The sequence below is a fragment of the Octopus sinensis genome, linkage group LG11 (genome assembly GCF_006345805.1).
Source record: "Octopus sinensis linkage group LG11, ASM634580v1, whole genome shotgun sequence".
Taxonomy (NCBI): domain Eukaryota; kingdom Metazoa; phylum Mollusca; class Cephalopoda; order Octopoda; family Octopodidae; genus Octopus; species Octopus sinensis.
In genome coordinates, this window is record NC_043007.1 from 71853920 (window position 1) to 71878444 (window position 24525).

The following is a 24525-nucleotide window of genomic DNA, read 5'->3' on the forward strand; positions in this document are numbered from 1 at the left end:
AGCATCTTTGTCTGGGGTGCTAACGATTCTACCACCTCACTGCCAACAATAATAATGATTATTATTATTATTCTTTCAAATTTTGGCACAAGGCTAGCAAATATGAGGGGAAGAGAAAGTTGATTACATAGATCCCAGTGCACAACTGGTACTTAGTTTATCAACTATGAAAGATGAAAGTCAACCACACAGGATTCTGAACTCAGAATGTAGAGTTGGAAGAAATGCCACTAATAATAATAATAATAATCATTCTTACATGAGTACAAGGCCACAAATTTTAAGAGGACATATACACTTAGTTAAACTGACCCCAATACAAGCCTGGCCTCGTAGTAATTTTAGTTTTGTTCCACAAGATTTGGATAGGGAGAACTAAATCAATGCTTCATTCAATCCAGCACTTCATTACTTCTGCTACGACATCAATTTAATAATAATTGGTTCGCACACAGGTAGATGGCCAGAAATTTCTTTGGGGAGGGGGAGTTGATTAGCTTGACCCCACTCTACCGAACTTCGTTGGTATTTCGCTGACATGGAAAGGTCAAAAGGTTGACTGCAGTGTGATTTAAATTCAGAATGCGTACCACTAGGCTTCTTGTCCAGTGCTTTAATAATAATAATAAATTTCTGATTTAGGTACAAGGCCAGCAATTTTGTAGGGAGGGAATCAGGCGATATCTCATCAGCCCAAGTATTAGACTGTTACTTTATTTCATCGGTCTCCCAAAAGGATGAAAATTAAGCTGACCCTGTTGGAATTTTAATTCAGAACATAAAGAGTCAGAACAAATACTGCAAGGCAGAGGGCCCAAAGCTTTAACAATTCTTATTAAAATAATAATAAAATAATAATGATGGTTTCTGATTTAGGCAAAAAGTCAGAAGGTTAGAAGAGAGGGGTTAGTTGATTACGTTGATCCTAGTACCACTCTGGTACTTTATTTTATCAACTAAAAATAGGGATGGAACTTAATGATAATAATAATCCTTTCTACTATAGGCACAAAGCCTGAAATTTGGTGGGGAAGGGACTAGTCAATTACATCAACCCCTGTGCTCAACTGATACTTAATTTATTGATCCCACAAAAGATGAAAGGCGAAATCAACCTTGGCGGAATTTGAACTCAGAATGTCAAAGCAGACAAAATGCCACTAAGCATTTTGCCTGACATGCTAACAATTCTGCCAGCTTGCCACCTAATATCAATAATAATGATTTCAAATTTTGGCACAAGGCCAGCAACTTTGGGGGTAGGGCAAGTGGATTACATCGACACCAGCACTCAAATGGTACTTATTTTATTGACCCCGAAAGGATGACAGGCAAAAGTGACCTTGATGGAATTTGAACTTAGAACATGAAGACGGACGAAATACAGCTAAGCATTTCATCCAGCATGTTAACGATTCTGCCACCTCACCTTAGAAATAATAATAATAATAATAATAAAAGTGTTGTAGTTTGCTTGAAACATTGTAGTACAGAAGTAGAATAATAAATAAAAATGGAAATGAATAAAGTTTCTAACAATGCACTGTTAGAAGCTTTCTTCATTTCCCTTTTCACTTATTATTATTATTATTATTATTCTTATTATTATTGTTGTTATTATTATTATCGCTGAGTGAGAGAGCAGTGCATGCCATCAAAGTGACACTGGGGTACAAATATATGAAGCCCAATATACCGATCATGACTACCGTTCTGATAAGGGTGCAACAAGCACATGCATCACAACCATATGTGCACAACATGGTGATCTCGTATCAAGATAAACAGTGTGTGATCTTGCAGGTGGAGGTCCACTTAGAATTTTCTTCAGGTCAAGTAGACCATCCCACTAAAAAAGGTCACTGAATAAAGGTTGTTTAAGGATGATGAACGAAACACCCACGTTTCCAGAGGTAAATTATTCAAACCCCAAAGAATTTCTCTCAACACATGACTATGATGCTCCCACACTACTTCTGCTCGTGATCAGAGATGCACATATAGTCAGCCACTAGTTAAGGTCAAAAAACTCACAAGCAGATCTGTGGTATTGAGCAGAATATTTGCTGTAGCCCATCTTTTATACCAAGACAAAACATTATTATCATTATAATAATTATTATTAGGATTATTCTTATTATTATTATTCAAAATATTGTTGAAATGGCCACCTAAGATTTGAGAAAAATTAGAATATTTGAGAAATATTTCAAAATTTGTCCCAGAAAGCTTTCAGAGTTCTTTGTTGTTAATGCAATGTTCGACTGAGTTGAAGAATGCGTCAATGTCTGTGTCGTGATACAGCAGTGGTCAGTATAAGACAATCAGGGATGATTTCAACTTGAAAGAGTCGTTTATGAAGAAAAGGCCACAGTTAGTGTCATGTCGTTTCTAAATGAATGTCTTGATTGAATTCTTCTGGTTATGTAGTTCTGTTAACATAGATTAGCAGAGCTGTTTCCCTCGCAGCTTTGACACACTCTAACAGGATAGTCCCAACCTCGATGTGGTACAGAGTACTTGTTTGGAGAGCATTTGTGGCAAACCACCTTACCACAGTCACGGCAATGGTGTTTAGATACTTTAGGACCAAATTCTGTATTACACACTGCACATTGTGTTACTGTTTCATCAGGAATCCAATATGCTGGACGTACACTGTCTTTGATAATTCCTACAATAAAAGTAAATAAATAAATGAATAAAATAAATAACAATTGCAGCGTGGAAGGTGTTTGTAAGTCATTTAAGAAACACACAAAAGCCGTTCGATTCACTTCAACATTTAAGTTTAATTTGTCAAAACATTTTCGTCGCTAAAATCTGCGACCTGTTCACTGACAAAAATCTGTGCTGCATACGGATTTTTGTCAGTGAACAGGTCGCGGTCTTATAGCGACGAAAATATTTTGACAAATTAAACTTATATGTTGAAGTGAATCGAACGGCTTTTGTGTGTTTCTTAAATGGCTTACAAATACCTTCCACGCTGCAATTGTTTTCGTTCCAGCACACGATCTCAGATCAAATCACTTGCTATGCAAGTACATCTCTAAAAATAAATAAATAGGATCAATATATTTAATTCACAAAACTTACACATATATACATACATATCTATATCTCCCTATACACACAGGGGTTGGACAAAATAATGGAAACACCCAGCATCATAGCATCATAATTTTGAAATATCTATTAAACTGTCAAACACTTGTTTATTTTTATGTTTTTGATTTATTATTACTGTTGCTTAATGTTTTGCTAAAATTGCTGTTTCTTTTCAGATATCATCAGAAAAAAGTAATTAAAATTCATTAAAATGACAGATCCATCGGACTTCTAAAGATGTCAAATTGTTGGTGCTTGTATGGCAGGTGCTAGCGTAACGGAAACAGCCGAAATGTTTGGTGTATGAAGAAGTACTGTCTTGAAAGTAATGACACCATGATGAAAGAGAGAAAAACCTCTTCATTAAAACAAACCTCCAGAAGAAAACCAAAACTTTCAGATAGGGACCGTCAGAGTCATGTGAATTGTTAAAAAGATCACGAAATTACAGCTCTCAAAATTACTGCAGAACTTAATGACCACCTCGAGAACCCAGTTTTCACAAAAACTGTTCGCCAGGAGCTGAACAAAACTGGATTTCACGAGAGGGCTGCAATCAGAAAACCACTACTTTTAAAAACAAATGTTGCAAAGCATTTAGAGTGGAATAAAAACCTACGGAATTGGTCCCTAGAGCAGTAGAATGTTATTTTCTCGGACAAGTCATCCTTTACTTTATTTCTAACCATTGGCCGAGTATACCTGTCGAGACAGCCAAAAGAAGCATTTGACCCAGACTGCCTTCTTCCAACTGTTAAACATGGTGAAAGATCTGTGATGATCTGGGTGGGGGGGGGGGCTATATCTTGGAAATCTGCTGGCCCAATGGTTTCCCTTCATGGCAGAATTAATAGTCAAGACTAAGCATTTTATATGATCAAATTCATCCTATGGTTGTGGAACTGTTTCCAGAGGGAAACAATCTTTCAGGACCAATTCACACAGCTAAAGTTGTTACTGAATGGCACAAGGAACATTCTAGTGAAGTTAGACATCTTATCTGGCCACCACAGTCCCCAGATCTCAATATTATTTAACATTTATGGTGTATCTTAGAAAAACAAATAAGGAGTCGATATCCTCCACCATCATCACTACAAGAACTGGAGACTGTTTTAGCTGAAGAATGGACAAAAATTCCTTTGGAAACAATTCAAACTTTGTACAAGTCCATACCTCATAGGATTCAAGCTGTAATTACTGCCAAAGACAGTCCTACCCAATATTAAAATAAATTTGCTTGAAATTTTAAGGTGTTTCCATTATTTTGTCCAACTTCTGTATATATGTATATCATGTGACCATGTGGCCGACAAGACTATCAGATGTTGTCACACGTCAGTCACAATGCACTTTGCATCATTCTAGCCGTCAAATGACATCAACCTGTAGGCTAGGCAAGCAGGCCAACATTTGCCCTGATCAAAAAGGGTACTGGAGAAACATGAATTGAAGTGCTTTTCTCAGGGACACAACACACTGCCTAGTCTGGGAATCAAACACACAATCTAGCAATCATGAGTGCAACAGCTTTAACCACAAAGCCACGTGCCTTCACATTATATATATATATATATATATATATATATATAAAGGAAAAGAAGGTAGTCAAGATTTGGATAAAAACTATTTAATTAGTGCTTTAATCCCTTTCAGGGGTTTGTCATGAATGATTTCTTATAAAAGAAAATGCATACCTTTTACATAAGAAATCATTTATGCTGAGTCCTTGAAAGGGACACAAGTACTAAATAAATAGTTTTTATCCAAATCCTGATTACCTTAATTTTCTTAATATATAAAATCTGTACACCACTTCAAACAATCTACATTATATATGTATATACATTCAGGGATTACACTGTATAATAACGATATGTTACATAGTCACAGGCTGATAAGTTTTTTAGGGGTGTTGTACGAAAAAAGTGAAACAGCCATGGCCTGTGGCAGATAGCTTTGTAAATTTAACATGAAGTAAAGTTTTATTTGAAATAGAATTTTATGCACAATTTCTGTTTTGCAAAATAATTTTTGATTATTATTTTAATTCTTGCGAATAAGCACTTTATAAAGTATAGGCATATCATTAAGTGATATTCATGTTTTTCTGGAGAATATCAGCAATGTAAGTGAAGGAGATACATTTCCATCTGTAATCAAAAACAGTTTATACGTGGCAGCTGATCTTTTCTTAAACATAATTCTCATTCTACAACACATTTCAATTTAAAATAGATTTTTAAAAAATTGATTTAACCCTTTAGCATTTAGATTACTCTGTCAAATGTAATTCATATGTATTCACATTGCTTTGAATTAATCATGCATTAGTTTGTAGGTTTGAGGTTTTGACAATGTGATTGTTTATTTTTAGAATGACATTGTAGGATAGGTGTGAGAGGGTACATCTGCTTATTTTGAATATAAAACAGGTAGAATATTTTGGGCCAGATGTGGCCAGTTTAAATGCTAAATGTTAAACATTTATAGAATAAGAGATTAGTGTTTTTGAAAGAATTAAATAAATAAAAGTTTGGTACTGCTAAAGACTCTACAATTAAAAGAGAATGAAGTTGCTACAATAATTCTACAAAACATTTTTGCTAACTAAAAAAACATTGGATGACCAAAATATGCAGATTACTCTTACCTAACGGATAATCAACAATGGAAGCTACTGCTCCAATAGTACTTCCCAAAACTTCACCAACTTTACGTGCGGTCACTGGTGTTGAGTGAGATGGACTTGTTGATGGTTTGTGATTGGTAACTGAAAAGAAAATAAGCAGTAACTTGAAACTGAGATTCAATAAATTGAATATTGAAGAGATTGCAACCAGGACACACATAAGGAAAATTAAGGAACTTCAAATAGAAACTGATGCTGAACTCCTTCCATGAAGTATTGAAAAATATTGCCAAACACAATTTAAAAAAAATATATACCAGTTCACTGAGAAGGTTGTGTTTAGGTAGTGAAATGAAAAACATAAGAAATAGAGGGAATAAACCACACCTGAGTACTGATAACCTTAAAACATCAGACCTTGACAGTTACTTTCATGCAATCTAGGAGCAAGAAAGCTCCACCAAGTGCCTTCTATACAAAAACAGAAAGCTCAGCTATCAACAAATGTAGGCTACAAAACACCAAAACTGAATGCATATCTTTGCCAACTGACAATCTTCAAGATATTGATTTCCATATGAGACATGACAATCAAAGCCTCAGCAAATTGGAATACAATGAAAAGAATGTTGGTTTGTGAGCCAAAGATCTGATATACAGTTGGAGCAAGGTGACATATAAGTGGAAAGGGAGAGCAGATAAAGCTATAAAAGCTAAAAGATAGGTCAGGAAATATTGCTGAAAATGGGAAATAGAGATCAATCACATGGCTGAAAGTGAAATAATTTATCAGATGAATGTAATAAAATAAATTTAAGGTGTTTGCCAATGTTTTACAATGAGAGGATCAAAGGCATGTTGTGTTTTAGATTAAGTAATGCATTTGTATGAATCAAAACACCATTGTGAAAAACTGTGAAACAACCATGGTACTGCATCATGTTTCTTAAATCACAATTCCACAGTGTAAACACAAGATGCTAGTTTCTTTAATAGATGAGATCTGCTAGTGTCTACAGCAGATCTTATTAAGCAGAAGATAAATCTCCAACTGAATATTGATCTATCTTGAGTCCCTTTCTCAGAAGATATGGTGCCCATTTCTTACAAGTAAACTGAGATATGTAAAATTAAAGATCCTGAACATAGTCAATCTCTTTCTTTTTTTTTACCCTCTTTTACATGTTTCAGTCATTTGACTGCGGCCATGCTGGAGCACCGCATTTAGTTGAGCAAATCGACCCCAGGACTTATTCTTTGTAAGCCTAGTACTTATTCTATCGGTCTCTTTTGCCAAACCGCTAAGTTACAGGGACATAAACACAACAGCATCGGTTGTCAAGCGATGTTGGGGGTGGCCAAACACAGACACACAAACACATTTACATATATACGACGGGCTTCTTTCAGTTTCCATCTACCAAATCCACTCACAAGGCTTTGGTCAGCCCGAGACTATAGTAGAAGACACTTGCAGTGGGAAAACAAATGCAAGAGATGTTAAACAAAAAACCAAGAAGATCATCATCATTAAGGTATCTAACTAGCCATTTTGTTTCTATGACAAACAGTCAAAAGACATTAAAAGTAATTCAATATCTAAATCACTTTTATAGAAATTATCAGAGAATATTTACCATTATTTCTTTCTAGATGACATTTATCACAGGTTCTCACTAATGTATCTCCCCAGCCTCGTTCAGGTACAGGGTCCTTGTGACTTGAGCAGCTATCACAAAAGCCTTTCCCACAAGCTCGGCAATGATGCTTCTGCTCATTCCCTTCAAATAATTTCTCACAATTTGTACAGTGCTGAAACACAAAGCAATTTATATTAGCACACAGCAGACAATATAGAAAAGCTGAAGAGTCAAAAGACAATTATTCATCATCACCATGGCATTTAGTAAAAACAACACAAAAAAGTTGGTTATTTGGAAAACTAAGCATATTTTAAATCAGCATTAAAATTCCTTAAAAGACCTACTTTTAGAGGAAGAGAAATGAGATGCTGTGACAATCATGCTTCCCTAATAAACATCAGTGGTGTAAGCAAAGAGGGAAAAAGCTTGAACCATAAATAGAAGCCAAGTCATGTTCCGCAGCATTTGATACAGAATGGAATATTGATTCCTTGTATTGGAATAAGGTAACCAATTAATAAGGAAACGTAGATAAATTGAATTTGTATATGACTGGTTATAGGAAATTTTGCTGTAAACAATTTTACCATAAGAAATTTTGTTTTAAATGATTTCATCACATTTTTTTATGTCAGACATTGAATAAAGACTTGGCTATTTAATGCTTCTTATAAAAACTTTTGCTTTTTTTTTTTTTTTCTGTACAGTGAAATTTCTTCTGACGAATTTTCTGGTCATGAAGAAACAGTATGACGTACAATTATTATATACTACAATTAGTGATCAATTTTGGCCACAGTAGTTTCAAGCGGCCCAGTCAGTGGGTCACAATATTTCTGACAAGAGTGACAAGTGAGTGTCACTTTAAGTTTTGGTCTCTGGCTAATATTTGTATCTTGTACTAATATACATTGGAGAAAGCTACATACATACACACAATTAAAACACGATTCTACATAAATTTCCAGCTACTTAATTCAATTGCCAAGATATTCACCAACATGAATCTATAGCTGAAGACACTTCTGACGAGAGAATATTAACTAATTAGAAATATTCTACTTAAAAACAAATCAAAAAAACAAATAAAGGCAGAGAACTCACAGCAATAAGTGCATTAGGAATCCAATAGCTTGGTGCAATTTGGTCTGTCATCCAGTCAGCTAGCACTTTGGTAGGTTTAGCACCAACACTAGTCACAGTGTCAGCAACATAATGAAGTCCATCAAGCAATTTTCGAGCAGCGTTGTGGGCCCCTTGCATGTTGCGTTGGTCCTAATGAAAGGTAAATGTTAATTTTCAATAGAATTGTTTTACAATCATAACACAATTATATCTGTAGAGACCATCCCATTTTAAGACTATCATTAATGGTTGAGGATAACCCACAGTGGTCTCTGAGTCTTGGAGTCAGTGTTATTTTACAGGTATTATTCAACATTTCATTCCATCAAAAACTACATACATCATGGTTTGGTTATACACTTGTAAAGAAGCGTTTTAATAATCATCTTGAGACAGAGAAGCAATTTTTTGCTTTCTCCAACATTTCTCACCAAACAACTCAAAACTGTCACTTTTCAGCTTTCAAAATTGAAACAAGGTACTCACTGAATTATCATCACAGTATATTTGTGTATTTGTATTCTACCTGGGGTAAACAATCTGGATACATTAGGAATACACACACATTAAGAAAAGTAGAAAAGCTTAAATTTCAAAAATAATTAATTTAATTCTGTTTTAACAGTCAGGGCTAAACAATTTCGGTTGCTAATTCCCTCATAGCACCATCAAATGTATTCATGGAATTTCACTGGTTAAGTTTTTGCTCATGCCACTCAGTCAATTTGATGTTTTGTCCAAAGAAAGTTATTGCTTTGAAGACACCATTATTACTCAATTTAGAAGGACTGATTGGACATTTTTAAAGATTTTCCAAATGGAAACAATAAGCCCTGGTCTGGTTTCAAATTCTAGCCAGAAACCTACTACAAATCAGTTCAGTATGTTGTTATTGTTTATTCAGTCATGGTTTATACTTTTTAGTAAATATATTTTCTTTGTAGTTTGATAGTTATAAGGTTTTATAAGAAAACAGATAAAATGGGAAGACTAACAATTTTGATGATTTGTTTGTTGTACATAAGTCTAAATGTTCACTTAATGGAATCTGTCTGGTATTAGGAGAAGCTCGTATTTGTTACTTATCACAAGTGAGTCTGGTTCTCGGGGTTTCATTTGTCCAATGTAATAGGATCTATCTGCTGCTCTAATAACTCAGCCAGTTTCCCACATTATATGCAAAGATATATATATATATATATATATATATCAAAAACAAAATTGCTGACATGGCTGATGACAGTACTGCCTGATTGGCACTCATGCCAGTGGAATGTTAAAAGCACATCCGAACATGGGGTGTAACCGGCCCACTTATGAGTACCCCTCATTCATTAGACAATGAACTTTGCTTGCGAAAGCCTTGATATTGATATTGGTGCTGGTGCCACATAAGAAGCACCCTGTGCACTTTGTGGAGTGGTTGGCATTAGGAAGGGCATCTAGCCATAGAAACATGCCAGAACATGGGCATCCAGCCATAGAAACCATGCCAGAACAGACAGTGGAGCCTAGTGCAGCCCCTAGTCTTACCAGCTCTGGTCAAACTGACCAACTCATGCCAGCATGGAAAATGGGTGTTAAATGATGATGATAAATAGAAAATATACATACATCACATTTTCCAGATATCCATTACTTTCATCACCAAATTTGCTTAATGGTTGAACCCTAAGAGAGCTGTAAGTAAATCTATGTCCAAATACATTCCAGTCATGGCCATCCTGTCTTTTATGTGTTAGCCTACCTAAAACTACACAGTCCAATGTCTTTCTTGTATTAATACAATGGTGTTATAGGGAGTGATGTGAGAAGAATTATCTGGTAGCTTCATTTATGTACTTGGTTTCCAAGACTCTTGGCGTGAACCTGTGTATTGAAATATATTTTGTTGTATCTTCGGAAGGTCATTATGCAAATAATAAATACATGCACAGTATATATATGTTTATTATTGGCATAATGGTCCTTCTGTGATACGACAAAATATGTGCTAGTTCTAGCACTTCAGTGGTCCGAGAGGAGAGATTTTATTACATTTACATTAACAAAGCTACTTACACCGGGCCAGATATGACTGACCATCACTTGTACAACTTGTTCAATATCCTGATTGCCATACCAATATTCATGGCTACGATAAATAATACCACAGTTTGGGCATTCCAACACATACCTGAAACAAAATCAGATGCAGATGAGGTTTAAAAGCAGTTACAGACACACAGTGACAAATTTATTGCAAACACATATATATATTCAGAACACTTAATTATCAGTATATTATTCTCTCCAATCCAATAAACAGGATTTCATTTCTTTCAGATCCCCCATGGCAGAAAAAGTGCTAACACATGTCTATGGAACTCAGCCATTTACAAATTGCCAATTTTCTAAATGTGGCTTGATGTTTTGTAAATGAAGTTTAGCTGGAGTTGTAATACACATACACACACATTTATTCATGCATGCATGTATATGCATGCATATACTTCCACCAGTATTCTGCACAGTTAACATCAAACATTTTCACTCACAAGGCATAGGTCAACCCAAAATTCTAACAGAAGAGACTTAACAAAGATGGTAAACAGCAGGTCTGAACCAAAAACCTAGTATTTGCTGATTAAACATTTTAATTACACAGGTATTTTTATTCTTTTTCTGGTTCTTCTGTCCACTTCATAAAACATTGGTAACTTTCTTTACAATGCACAATTCAGATAATTAAGAAGTTGATTTCTAGAGAAAAAAACTTACCCTGACCAAACATACTTAGCAAAACCAAGCCAAGCATTATCTGATGATGCAGAGGTTTTAGGGACAACAACAATATTTTTACCACTTTTAAAATAGCATTGCTGAAAATAAATAAAAAACAAATATATATATATATATATATATATATAGTCAATCCAAACATGAACAAGCAAGAAAAAACAACAACGTGAGGACGTGGAATAAGTACTGTGTTATTGGACGCTCAGGAAAGGAAAGAAAAGAAAGGGGATTTCATGTTCGAGTGGAGCTCTTCAGCAGAAATATAGAAAAAGTCCAAAGAAGGGACGACGGAGAAAGAAAATCGCCAATGATACACACGCAGTCACATATTGAAATATATATGATGGCTGCCCCTCGTTATCGAGTATGGCCATTGCATGAAGCTTAACTATTATTGGTGCTGTGATCGAATGTAACTTTTTAGCCTAATTAAAGATCTACAATGTCTTGTACAGAATTGGCAGCTAAAACTTTTACCGGTAATAGCCGGCTGTAGTTGTAACTGGGCTTCATGTACCTTTGCATATCATTTAAGTCCTCCTGCCGAATTACACTCTCTTCCACATGCCTGACATATATATATATATATACATACACACACATATATATACATACACACATATATATGCACATATATATTCAATGACATTTGCTCGCACACATCTATCTATTCATATATCTTTATATACACACACATACACCACAAGCATATAAACCAAGGAATAAACTACTAACAACTGTCTAATCTTAGTGAAGACATGACAATCTCTCTAGCACCAGTTTCAAGATAAAATGTACCCAGTACAATCTGAAAGATGGTCAATGAATGAATGAACATACAACAGAAACCAAATCAAAAAAAGAAATGCCCCCCCCCCCTCCAATATGTCTAGGAAGGCAGTAACTCCAACTGAACACTAACTCAAATTGTTGGAAACTATCCAATCCATACCAGCAAGGAAAGTGGGCATGTATTGATGATAAATTAATGATAATGAACACATACATAGTTACATGCAAGTATGCATACAAACAAATGGCACACACACACACACAGAGTAAAATAACTGTAAAACTTTTATCTTCAAAAGTATAACATGAAATATCAGAAAGTAGTATTTATCATTTTGTGCAAGAATCCATAAATTTGTGTTTGAATTAAGACTCAATCTTATAATAGATGTTCTTTGAGGTTCTGCATGTCTTTCCATATATTTGCTAAAGTGTGTGTAGAAAAATTTGAAGCTCTATATACCCTTTTGTCCCCATTTCTTCAACTAACAAGATTGTCAATTTCCTATATCGCTGTACTTACTTTACATAAATAAACCTTGTTTTCATATTGATGTTGGTATTGACAGTTTCTTCCCTTCTCTGTCTCATGAGGTAAATGATCCAGCTCATGGTTCATACTTCGAATACATCGGGTGCTGAAAAGAGAATAGTAAAACTTGTACTAAAAGAAGTCACCTCAAAAAGTTCTGATATTCTCATATGACAAATCTGCTGAATGCAGCTTAAGTGAAATGTCATGAAATACAACTTAAAAAAGATACCAGTTGTAATAAATGGACAAAAGAATGTACATGAAAAGGTTCTTACCTACAAGAAAGACATTTTGAAGTACAAGTGAAGTACTGGTCTGGGAATGTGAGGGCATCTGGTTTTTCTATTTCTCCACTAAATTTACCATTCAGAACCTTTTTAAGAACATAAATATACAATATTTAGAAAGGACTCTGGACAGATATACATGAAGTGTTTGCTCAAATAAGAACCATCATTCTCTGTATTCATTTGAAGCAAAAAAAATCTGCAAAAGATTCAAGAAGTCTCTAAATAATTTAAAGAAGTACAGTAATCCCTCGACTATCTGCAAAATAGAAACAGTACTGTACTGTATATTTTTTTATTATTTTTACAATTTCAACATAAGCTTAAATAATAAACCATGATATGGTGAGGAATTACTGTACTCAATCTAGAGATAAGTTTTTTATTCTTTTATGCAATTCAGTCCAAAGGCTGTGGCCATGCTGGGGCACTACCAGTAAAAATGGGTTGCCCTGAAGTAGAGAGCAATGCCCATATGCATTAGAAAGATCAAATGGTTTCTCTTCTCCTTGTCAAGGGGAGAACTAACCATCTCTTGTTTATCGCAACAGTATCAAAAAGTCTGAGAATGGAATGAATAGACATTTAAGTCAGACTTAGAAAATGAAAAAAGACAGGGATGAGATTTCACTATGAAATGAAATGAAGTAATTCTCTAGAGAGAGAGAATGGCATGGTAAACAAAACACCATACATGTATATTTTTTTAATATATATATATATGGTTCTGTAGTTGTCTTGGAGAACCTATGCCAGCATGGAAGATGGACATTAAAAGAGGATGCTGATGAGCTTGACAGTAAACAACAAATGTAAGCAAATATAGATACCCTGCCAAGGGTGGTCACAAGTTGGAATGTGTGATTACATTAATAATTCTTAACCTCATTCTTAAGGCATAAATAGAGGATGCAAAGAACAGAAATAGCAAGGATATTTCAATATATATTTTATATCCAGACTATGTAAGAGAGAGAGAGAGAGAGAGAGAGAGAGTGTGTGTGTGTGGGTGGGTGAGTGTGTGGGTGGGTGAGTGTGTGTGTGTGTGTGTGTGTGTAAAATCAACTTACTTTAAGAACTTTGAATATAATCTCTGGTTTCCTTGGTGACCTGATCGATCGATTATTCAATTGTTCCTGAACAACTCTGCGTAAAACCCCAAAATCTGTAGGTGGCACTTGTGTTTGAATGCCAACATATTTCAAATCACTAAAGCTTTCAAAACTGCAATCTAACTTCTTGAATCGTTCTCTCAAAGCCATTTCAATTGGATTGCCATCTAGATATATAAGAATTACGAAATAGGAAAATACAATTTCATCAAAGATTATCTTAACAAAATATCAATAAGTCATTTAAATAGGAGATGCAAAAGTAGGCATCAAAATCTATACATAAGAGTGAAATAGAAAAGAAGGAAAGATATGAAAAGAAATTTTTTTTTAAATGTTCCACAAACCTAAAATTTGAAACATTTGCATTACATATTGTGTGTGTGTGTATGTATGTATGTATGTGTATATATATATATGGAAATAATTGAGATTCAGTTGAATTGGGTACTTAAGTTGAAGCACCAAGTCAGTGCAGTATGTACAACTCAAAGTAAGGTGAATAAAATCAAAATAAACAACAGGATAACAAGAGGTGATGCAGTACGACCGTTTCAAATGGCTCCATTTAATTGAACAATGCAATCATTACATCAATTTAAATGCAGGTCTATCCTCACTTGCATAAATAAATGGCATTTTTAATCAGCTGGACACATTAATATAATTTTACTTTAATTCTCTAATAGAGCAAGAAGAGGGGAAAAGTCCATGTTGCTACTAATGTAGCTCAGAGTATACTACACTTCTAAGAACTGTATGAAGTTTGGTAGGGTCAGAGCTTGTAAAGGATTGAGGTTCATCTTTAATTTATTAGTCTATTTTTATCAACTACCAAATCTAAAGCTAGAGGACAGTGTCTGTTTAGAATGGATAGACAGAGTGAGTTGATAGTTTATAGTTGGGTATGGTCATAAATATTGTCAGGATTTTAGGAAATGTATAAGTAACTGTCTATAAAGGAGGCTGGGTAGGGGAAAACCCTAAATCAAGATGTTAATTACCAGTTAAAGGGGCAAGACACTATTAAAACCTATGATGTTAATACAGAGGAAATTATCATGGAGTACAATGGATGACTGTATATAAACAACATTGTTATGTTGTATGAAGATAAAATTTAAGATTACTAAAAATGATACTATAACCAGAATAGATAAACTGCGTATATATACCAATTTTCAACATTAGAAAGGGAAGATTACATAGAATTAGTTTAATATTCATACCTATACTTAATTATATACTTATAAGGTGGTTTCTATAAAGATTGCTCTGGGTATTTACTTATGGGATACTGGGGTGATAAATTATTCTATCTTTATATTAATTGTAAGCTAAGAATCAGAAAAAAAAAGCAGAAAAATAAGTTGTGCACAGATACATACACATATTTAACTATGTGCACACATGCAAATATACACAAATATTTGTACTTTATTATAGGTATGTTATAATTATCTCTTCTAGACTTAAGTAACTAGAAAGTTTATATTTCTCTTTAAGAACATTAATAACTTATAAGAGATAAGAGGTTAATAGGTAAAGATATCAAAATAAGAAAACACAATAAGAAATTATAGAGAATAGTAAGAAAATATATATAGCATATTATATATAATACTAGGCGGTAAGTTCACATATACGACACTAAAATTAATTTCCCTTATCCAGGTTCAATATTTAAATGTACGGGTGACCCTATGTACGTATGATATCCTTAGGTCTAATCTATCATTAACCAGGTTGCTCTTGTCCTTATACTTTAAAATTTCATAAATTTCCATAGAGCACAGCTCACACCCATATCAACTATTTCTATAAGACTGCACTTTCCTTATAATATCCCATTTAAGGCTAAATTCGATTCCACTTTCCTTCAGTTCCCAAATCTTGTTAGATAAGGACGTAAAATTAGCCTTATGTTTGAGCCTAAAAGATGAAAAATGGTTATTAATATGTCTTTTCATATTTATTGAACATCCTATATATACAAAGTTACCAGCTACAGTTGTAATTGTACACTTATAGGTTACGTTTTGGGTTAGACATCAGCCTAATAACGGACAGTGGGATTTAACTCTAAAATTGCAACTAGAAGAATTACTACTTTTAATATTATTGATATTCATACCATTATTATTGTTAATATTACTATTAATAATAATTCCTAATACTACTATTGTATGTGTTATTTTCATATCTGGCATTATTTCTCCATCCTTCAATTGTGGTATCATCCACATTCATCCCAGCATCATTGGGCATATCCGTAGTCCCTGTGCTAGTATGGATCTCAGAGCTACAGTCTATATTATATATATTAGAAGCATTAGTACCACTGTTTCTATTTTCTACGTCACCATTAATATTGTTATTCACATAGTAGAGGTTTAAGTTAGTGTTGACATTAACATTATTATTATTATTACTACCTCTTGCTAATTTAATATTCTTTCTATTTAACCTTGGAGCCGCTTGAAACAGTTGTACTGCATCACCTCTTGATATCCCGTTGTTTATTTTGATTATATATATATATATATATATATATATGTATATATATATACACATACATACATACACACTAGCAGAAATACCTGACATTGCCCATGTTAAAGAGACTAATGAAATTTAAAAACACAGTCTAGATTACACACGTCTCAACTGCTAGTAGCTGAGATACCGACTTGCTACATTAATAACTCTCCAACCCATACCAGCATGGAATATAAACATTAAGTGAAATGTTAAAAGAAAGTTTTCAACTTACATATGTATACAAAGTAAATACATGTAATTCAAAAACACGTTTCGTGTAGCTTATTTCACAACCAAAAAATGGGTATGGATTATAAACAATGCAAAGCCAATTTTGGTGATTCATTTGACAGAGGTAGTAGAGAGCCAACCTGATGATAAATATGACCTTGGATCTTGAAAGTTTACACATACACATATGTATATACACATATATATATATACATATGTATATACATACATAATATATATACATATGTATATACATACATATATATATATATGTATATACATACATATATATATATATATACACATGTATATACATATATATACATAATTATATACATATATATACATATGTATATACATATATATACATAATTATATACATATATATACATATGTATATACATATATATACATATGTATATACATATATATACACATATGTATATACATATATATACACATATGTATATACATATATATACACATATGTATATACATATATATACACATATGTATATACATATATATATACACATATGTATATACATATATATATACACATGTATATACATATATATATATACACATGTATATACATATCCCTCTCTCTCTTTCGGAGATGCACTGAGCAGCTATACGCACACATACACACACAGCAGTAACTTCCACCTACCGAATTCACTCACAAAGCTTCGGTCGACTCGGGGCTATAGCGGAAGACACCTACCCAAAGTGCCACGCAGTGGGACTGAACCCGAAACCATGTAGCTAGGAAGCAAGCTCCCTAACCACACAGTCATGCCCGCGCCTACATATATATATATATATATATATATATATATACATACATATACATATGTATATACATACATAAATACATATACACATATATATATATACATACATAAATACATATACACATATATATATATACATACATACATATACACATATATATATACATACATACATATACATACATACATACATACATACATACATACATATTTATATATATATATATATATATATATATATATATATATACACACATTTTTTTTCGCTGTAGTTTCAGCTCATAGCTGCGGCCATGGTGATGCACCACCACTTTGCTACACTGTTATTACTTAGAGACTCCTCCAATATGTGGCACTTGGTGAAGAATGGAGTTTGATGTAGCTACCCTCACTTGCACCTCTTGCCGTGAGGTAGGTTCATCTGGGACTCTCTACGGAAAGAGGTCCAGCTTTGATTTAAAAATGCCTACATCGGCTTTGTGCAAGTTCCTCAGGCTCTTTGGGAGAATATTAAAAAGCTGTGGACCCCTGAAACCCAGGCTGTTGCAGTAGCTGGTCCTGATGTGCGATGGTGTTGCTGGGATCTTTGGCACTATGCAGTGTCATCCTGTTCTGGCATTAGTGTAGCTTTCAAAGCATTTCATCCTTTCAGGGTCGATAAATTAAGTACCAATGAAAAACTGGGATCAATGTACTTGACTACTCCCCTTTTAGGCCTTATGTCTGTAATAGAAAGGTTTATTTTTATCATTATTATTTTTATTTTAAGAATCCAGTCAAATGTAGAAAAGACTATGTTTACCTGTCCGTAAAACTTTGGTATGCATGGTTTCATGAAAGATGATTACACTTGGTCCCATAGTAGAGAGGGAGAGGTTCAAATTGCACCGTTTATTCGCTGCTTTCAGCTCTTCTGCAAAATGTTTCCCATACGCATTAGAAGCATCACCGAGAAAGTAAAAGAGATCATTGTGCAGGCGCTCAGCACGTGTTCTGTAGATAACAATGTCAGAGACAGCAAGGACTTTGAGTAGAAGGCGTGTTCTTTGGTTTTGGTTTTTTGTCACACCCAACATACCTTCAGTGTCTATGATTACTGCTTTGTTTATTGGATCATAAGCTGCCCAAACTCCTATGGTGCAGGAGTCCTGAGATGTTGAAGTTGGAAACACCTCTTTACCATGGAAAAAAGTGTGGTTGAGTGTATGAGATTTGCCATCACCAGTGTTGCCAAATATAGAAATAACTTTCACAAGACAGTTTACGTTACATCCAAGTCTCTTAAGTAGATCTTCCTCACTTTCAATCTGAAAAAGATAAATGGTAAATAAAAATATATATAATACATTAAAAATATGTAATAAAAATAAGGATGATGAAAATAAAAAGCTAATTCTATGTTATTTTTAATGACAAAAAAGAAAAAATCCTAAATTATGATTCTATAATGAATACTGGGTTCTTTGGACTAAGACCCCTGCCTTGTGTTTTCAAAGAACAGATGATGAGATTTTGTGACAGGTATGTCTTTTCCAAATGGCAATTTTTGGTTCACCAGAAGCCAATCTATTGTTACATTACTAAAACTCCTGATAGATATATAATTCTGAAAGCTGATGAAACCACTTACTTTTAAAATACACAGATGGAGTATGGTCATATTAAAGTTCCATAACACCAAATAGGATATATGAATGTGAGATGAACACCTAGTAAAAATTAAAGACTAAATACTAAGCCAGTTTACCTGTAATTTAAATAGGGACTAAGATTTGCAAAAGCTGGGAGGCATTTGAATTATACAGGGAAGCTTTGAAATATTGATTTCAAATTTTGATATAAGGCCAACAATTTGGGGGCAGAGGGTAAGTCAATTACATTGACCCCAGTGCTCAACTGATACTTATTTTATTGACCCCAAAAGGATGAAAAGCAAAGTCAATCTCATTAGAATTTGAACTCAGAACATAAAGATGGACAAAATTCTTATTTCTTTATTGCCCACAAGGGGCTAAACAAGGATAGACAAAGGGATTAAGTCGATTACATCAACTCCAGTGTGTAACTGGTACTTAATTTATCGACCCTGAAAGGATAAACGGCAAAGTCAACCTCGGCAGAATTTGAACTCAGAACGTAACGGCAGACAAAATACCGGTAAGCATTTTGTCCAGCGTGCTAATGATTCTGCCAGCACGCCGCCTTTATGGACAAAATTCTGCAAAGTACTTTGCCCAGCATAGTCATGATTCTGTCAGCTTGATGCCCAAAGATGTTTAAATATTAGCCGCAAATTTTGGTACAAAACTAGCAGTTTCAGAGTTGATTGCATCAACTTCAATGTTCAACCAATACTTACTTTATCAATCCCAAAAGGATGAAAGGCAAAATTAACCTCTTCAGCATTCAAACACAGAATGTAAAAATAGATGAAATGCTGTTAAGCATTTTGCCTAGAACGCAAAAAATTCTGCCAGCTTGCTTCCTAAAGACTTTGAAATATTAAAAGAAAATAATTTGAAATGGTTTAAAATGAATAAATATGATCCTCTTGACAGATTTTTCCAAAATCTTCCATAAAGTCATAGGCTACTTGTTTTCTCTCTTTGTCTTTTATTTGTTTCAGTCATGTGACTGTGGACATGCTGGAGCACTGCCTTTAGTAAAGAAAATCGACCTCAGGACTTATTCTTTAGAAGCCTAGTACTTGTTCTATTGATTTCTTTTGCCGAACCGCTAAGTTACGGGGACGTAAACACACTACCATCGGTTGTCAAGCGAAGTTGGGGAGACAAACACAGACACACAAACATACACACACACATATATATATATATATACATATATACGACGGGCTTCTTCGAGCTTCCTTCTACCAAATCCACTCACAAGGCTTTGGTTGGCCCGAGAATATAGTAGAAGACACCTGTCCAAGGTGCCACGCAGTGGGAATGAACCCGGAACTATGTGGTTGGTAAGCAAGCTTCTTACTACACAGCCACACCTGCACCATTTTTTATTGTTTTTTAAATGTCAAAAGTACCTTAACTTTTTTTTATACCAATTTACTCTTACCATATAAATCTAATTTTCAAGTCTTCTGACTTAAACTAACAACTTTCAAAGCCATTTTATGTAAGAAACTTTTATACTTTGAAACACCAGCTTAATAATGAAACAGCTATTTTACTAAATCACTCCCATCAAAATAAATACACAGTGCATTTTTGAAGAATTAAGCACATGGAAAGGTTAGGGAAAGGGCTATATATTCAACAACACCTTTCTAAGTTGGAACATCTAGAATGCGAACTCAATAGATAATCCTTAACTGTTAAGTAACACGTTGATAAGGTGAAATAAATACTTCTGACTAGACTGCTGTCTGGTTGCATCATACCTTTATTTAGTGTTACTTAATGTTTTTAAAATCACCTGTGTTCCAGAAGTGCAACTATTGTGAAGCAAATTATTTATAGCATAGACAATTTCTTCTCAAAGTAGACTCTTTAGTGGAATATTTGGATCTTTTCGGTTTGAACTGCAGTTTTTTCTAGCGGTGTCATATGAAATTATCACCTATAATTATGACCCTAGTATTGATCTATTGCATTTCAATCTGTTTTAGGGTTAGGGGTGGGGAAGGGTATCTTTTTTTCTTCACAAATGTAAATAAACCCAATCTGTTTCTTAAACGAGGGACATATTCATACGGCACAGAATGTTTTTTTACCTAATGGACGTTATTGATTGGTTGAAATTGCAGAAATTGAAGAAGAAAACAACAAATATCTTACAAACTATAGAATTTTCTCAATAAAACCAAGAGAAAAAGATGTTTTATAAACACATTCTACCAGTATATGAAGCTTAAATTTTTTTTAGTTACCTAGAAATTATGTTAAAAACTGCCGTTCAAACCAAAAAGATCTGAATATTTTATAAGGGTATTGGGGACAAAGGGGCAATAGATACATCTAGGAGGTTAGTCTTTGTCTCCTAATTAAATATCAACCTAATAAAAAAACTGCTTATTAGCAACAATCAGAATAGCAATGACAATGACAACAAAGAGACTTTGTTGAGAGACTATGCAAATAAACAAGACTGAATATATACAACCTTTGCATGTGAACTATAAATAACTGAAATATTATTTAAAAGACATTGTCAATATTCGTGGGTAATTCCATACATGCAACAAAAAAAAAACATTCTCGTGTGTGAGTGTGTATGTGTTGAGAATATAGAAAATACATTAAAACAGACAATAAAGATAACTTGCACCTGGAATCTATGTATCAGAACTTGACCAGATCTACAAGGTAATGATTGATAGGGGACATAATTAAAAGTCAAGTGGTGGTGGTGCATCAGATACTCACTTATACTAGGGGTGGGGGTGATGTGGAAATGAGTCACCCATGCCAAACTTGTAGTGCCCAGAACTAAATTACTCTGGTCTGATATTATGTGAAAGTACACTAAAAATGAGAGGAAGGGGAGGGGGCACTGAATCATAACAATGAGCAGCATTTAAAAAGTGTTCATAGAAGAAAAGGCACAGGAGTGGCTGTGTGGTAAGTAGCCTGCTTACCAGCCACACTGTTCCAGGTTCAGTCCCACTGCATGGCACCTTGGGAAAGTGTCTTCTACTATAGCCTCGGGCCGACCAAAGCCTTGTGAGTGGATTTGGTAGACGGAAACTGAAAGAAGCCTGTCGTGTATATATATGTGTGTGTGTGTGTGCTTGTGTGTCTGTGTTTTTCCCCCCAACATCGCTTGACAACCGTCCCCGTTACTTAACGGTTCGGCAAAAGAGACCGATAGAATAAGTACTAGGCTTACAAAGAATAAGACCTGGGGTCGATTTGCTCGACTAAAAGGCGGTGCTCCAGCATGGCTGCAGTCAAATGACTGAAACAAGTAAAAGAGTAAAGAGTATTAGTTAAAAATGTGAGACACACTGACGTAGACATATACTTAAATCATATACTTAAATCTGTACTAATATTTTAATTTAATTAATGTAAACAATACTAAATTTTATTGTTATATAGCATTACTATAATCCTTATGTCTGTTATTATTCAAAAATTGAGTTGGTTGGTTGGGTTTTCTCAACACACATTTATGCCACTTGTGAGGGTTTTGTCATTACTTTTGAGGGACTCAATCACCAGAGATGAGCTTTTTTCACTTCTTCTCATGTCGTCTTTGATCTTCTTCTCGAGGTTTCTTCCATTTAAATTACTTGGCAGTACTTCTTTTATTTAACTGTCCCACACGCAAAAGACACCCAAACTAGGATTTTTTTTATTTGCTGGTTCTGGAGGAAGGCGCAACTCCCAGAGTCTCCCAGACCAGTGAAATTGATGCCATTACTGTTTCACTTGAACCATTGGAAGTCAACAGCTGCAGGAAAAATATGACAAGCAGAGAGGAAATTCCAGAGAACCGACACCCTGGGAAGGAAGGACCAGACCATGCTAAGGGATTAGTGTGGAACCTGGGGGAAGGAAGGGCATCACAAGGGTGATGGAAGGAGGAGAGACAAGTAGAACACAGGTGACATGGACACAGGAGCAGAGACCATTATGTTAGCAGTAAAAATGGCAAAGAGAGGAAACTTGGTACCTGCAGGCCTGAGGTTGGAGTGCATTTGTGAGTGACTTTATTACTAATCAGTTAGGTGGCCCTTTTCAAGATGCAAGTCAAGGCTATCTATGTGAGCAGTAGTAGCAACATTGTCCCAGATATGAGAGAAATGCTCCATTGTAGGCCCCACCTAAATTTTATAGAGTGTTAATAATAGTTAGTTGCCTCTTATAGCCATTTTTGCTCTATCATTCATGTACACCAAAATTACATATCCAGCAGGCCATGCTAGCCTCATTTCTTTCCAGAATTCACACAGCTTTTGTATTCAATGACTATGTCTCATTATTAAGCAGCATTAAACTTTTGTGTACAGATATCATATAATTTAGCCTTCACTTCATGAGAGAATCCCCTTAGTTACCAGAAGTAACAGTTCCTTCAGCTTTTAAAGTCTCATTCTTATTTTGGCCATTATGCTTTTGAGAATTATGTTGACAATGTGTCTAAATATTATATCAGTAGAATGTATGTAGAACCTAATGACAGACTCTTACTCGCATGTACTCATATGCTGTTTTTGTTGAAGCTCTTGTCTTTTCTTGCTTTCCCCAAATTGAGCAGCTATTTAAAAAATGATGCTACGTCATAAACTGTTTTGAATACAAATCATAAAATCTAATTTCATTTATCAAAAATTACTGAACAGAAATAGAGCAGAATAGCCATTCACTATTTTTATATAAATTATTTACAAGTCGTCTATGTTTAAAACTCTCTCTCACTCTCTGCTGAAAATTAATATTAACATACTCTTGTTCATAAAAATAATCTTGAATGAAGAGGCAATAACACTTTACCTCTATACCATGGTGAAAACTGACACTCTCTTTTATTATGTAAACATACATGACAAAGATATTACTGCTACTTTTATTAAGGTGGTGAGCAGAATCATTAGCACACTGGGCAAAATGCTTAACAGCATTTCATCCGTCTTCACACTGTGAGTTAAAATTCCACCAAGGTTAGCTTTGCCATTCATCGTTTTGGGATTGATAAAATAAATGCCAGTCAAGCACTGTGGTCGATGTAATCAACTTACCACCTCCCCCAAAAGTTGCTGGTCTTGTGCAAAAATTTGAAACCATTATGATTATTAATTCTATTATTGAGTGAGAAAGCAGCACGTCAAAGTGACACTGGGATACAAATATATGAAGCCCAATATACCCATTGTGACTACTGTAAATCCTTGTGTATAATCCGCATTTTTTCCCCCAAAATTTAAAGGTCAAAATCCCTAGTGTGTACTATATATGAGGTTAAAAATGAAAATT

General features: G+C 34.4%; 1 protein-coding gene and 1 non-coding gene across 2 annotated transcripts in view; both read right to left on the bottom strand.

The window, feature by feature from the left end:
• Positions 1-2039: 2039 nt before the first annotated feature.
• LOC115217240 (zinc finger FYVE domain-containing protein 1) overlaps positions 2040-24525 on the bottom strand; it is a 30611-nt gene continuing 8125 nt past the window's right edge. Inside the window, exons 2-11 of the mRNA XM_029786882.2 lie at positions 18390-18894; positions 13977-14185; positions 12895-12992; positions 12608-12722; positions 11272-11372; positions 10573-10687; positions 8491-8661; positions 7381-7555; positions 5765-5884; positions 2040-2674 (exon numbers count right to left, since the gene is read on the bottom strand). Of these exons, the coding sequence (XP_029642742.1) occupies positions 2436-2674; positions 5765-5884; positions 7381-7555; positions 8491-8661; positions 10573-10687; positions 11272-11372; positions 12608-12722; positions 12895-12992; positions 13977-14185; positions 18390-18894 (1848 nt within the window). The 3' untranslated portion in view covers positions 2040-2435. The remainder of the gene's footprint in view (positions 2675-5764; positions 5885-7380; positions 7556-8490; positions 8662-10572; positions 10688-11271; positions 11373-12607; positions 12723-12894; positions 12993-13976; positions 14186-18389; positions 18895-24525) is intronic.
• Positions 13344-13457, bottom strand: LOC115217729. Its single transcript, XR_003882190.1, has one exon. It is a non-coding gene; the product is annotated as a U6atac minor spliceosomal RNA (small nuclear RNA).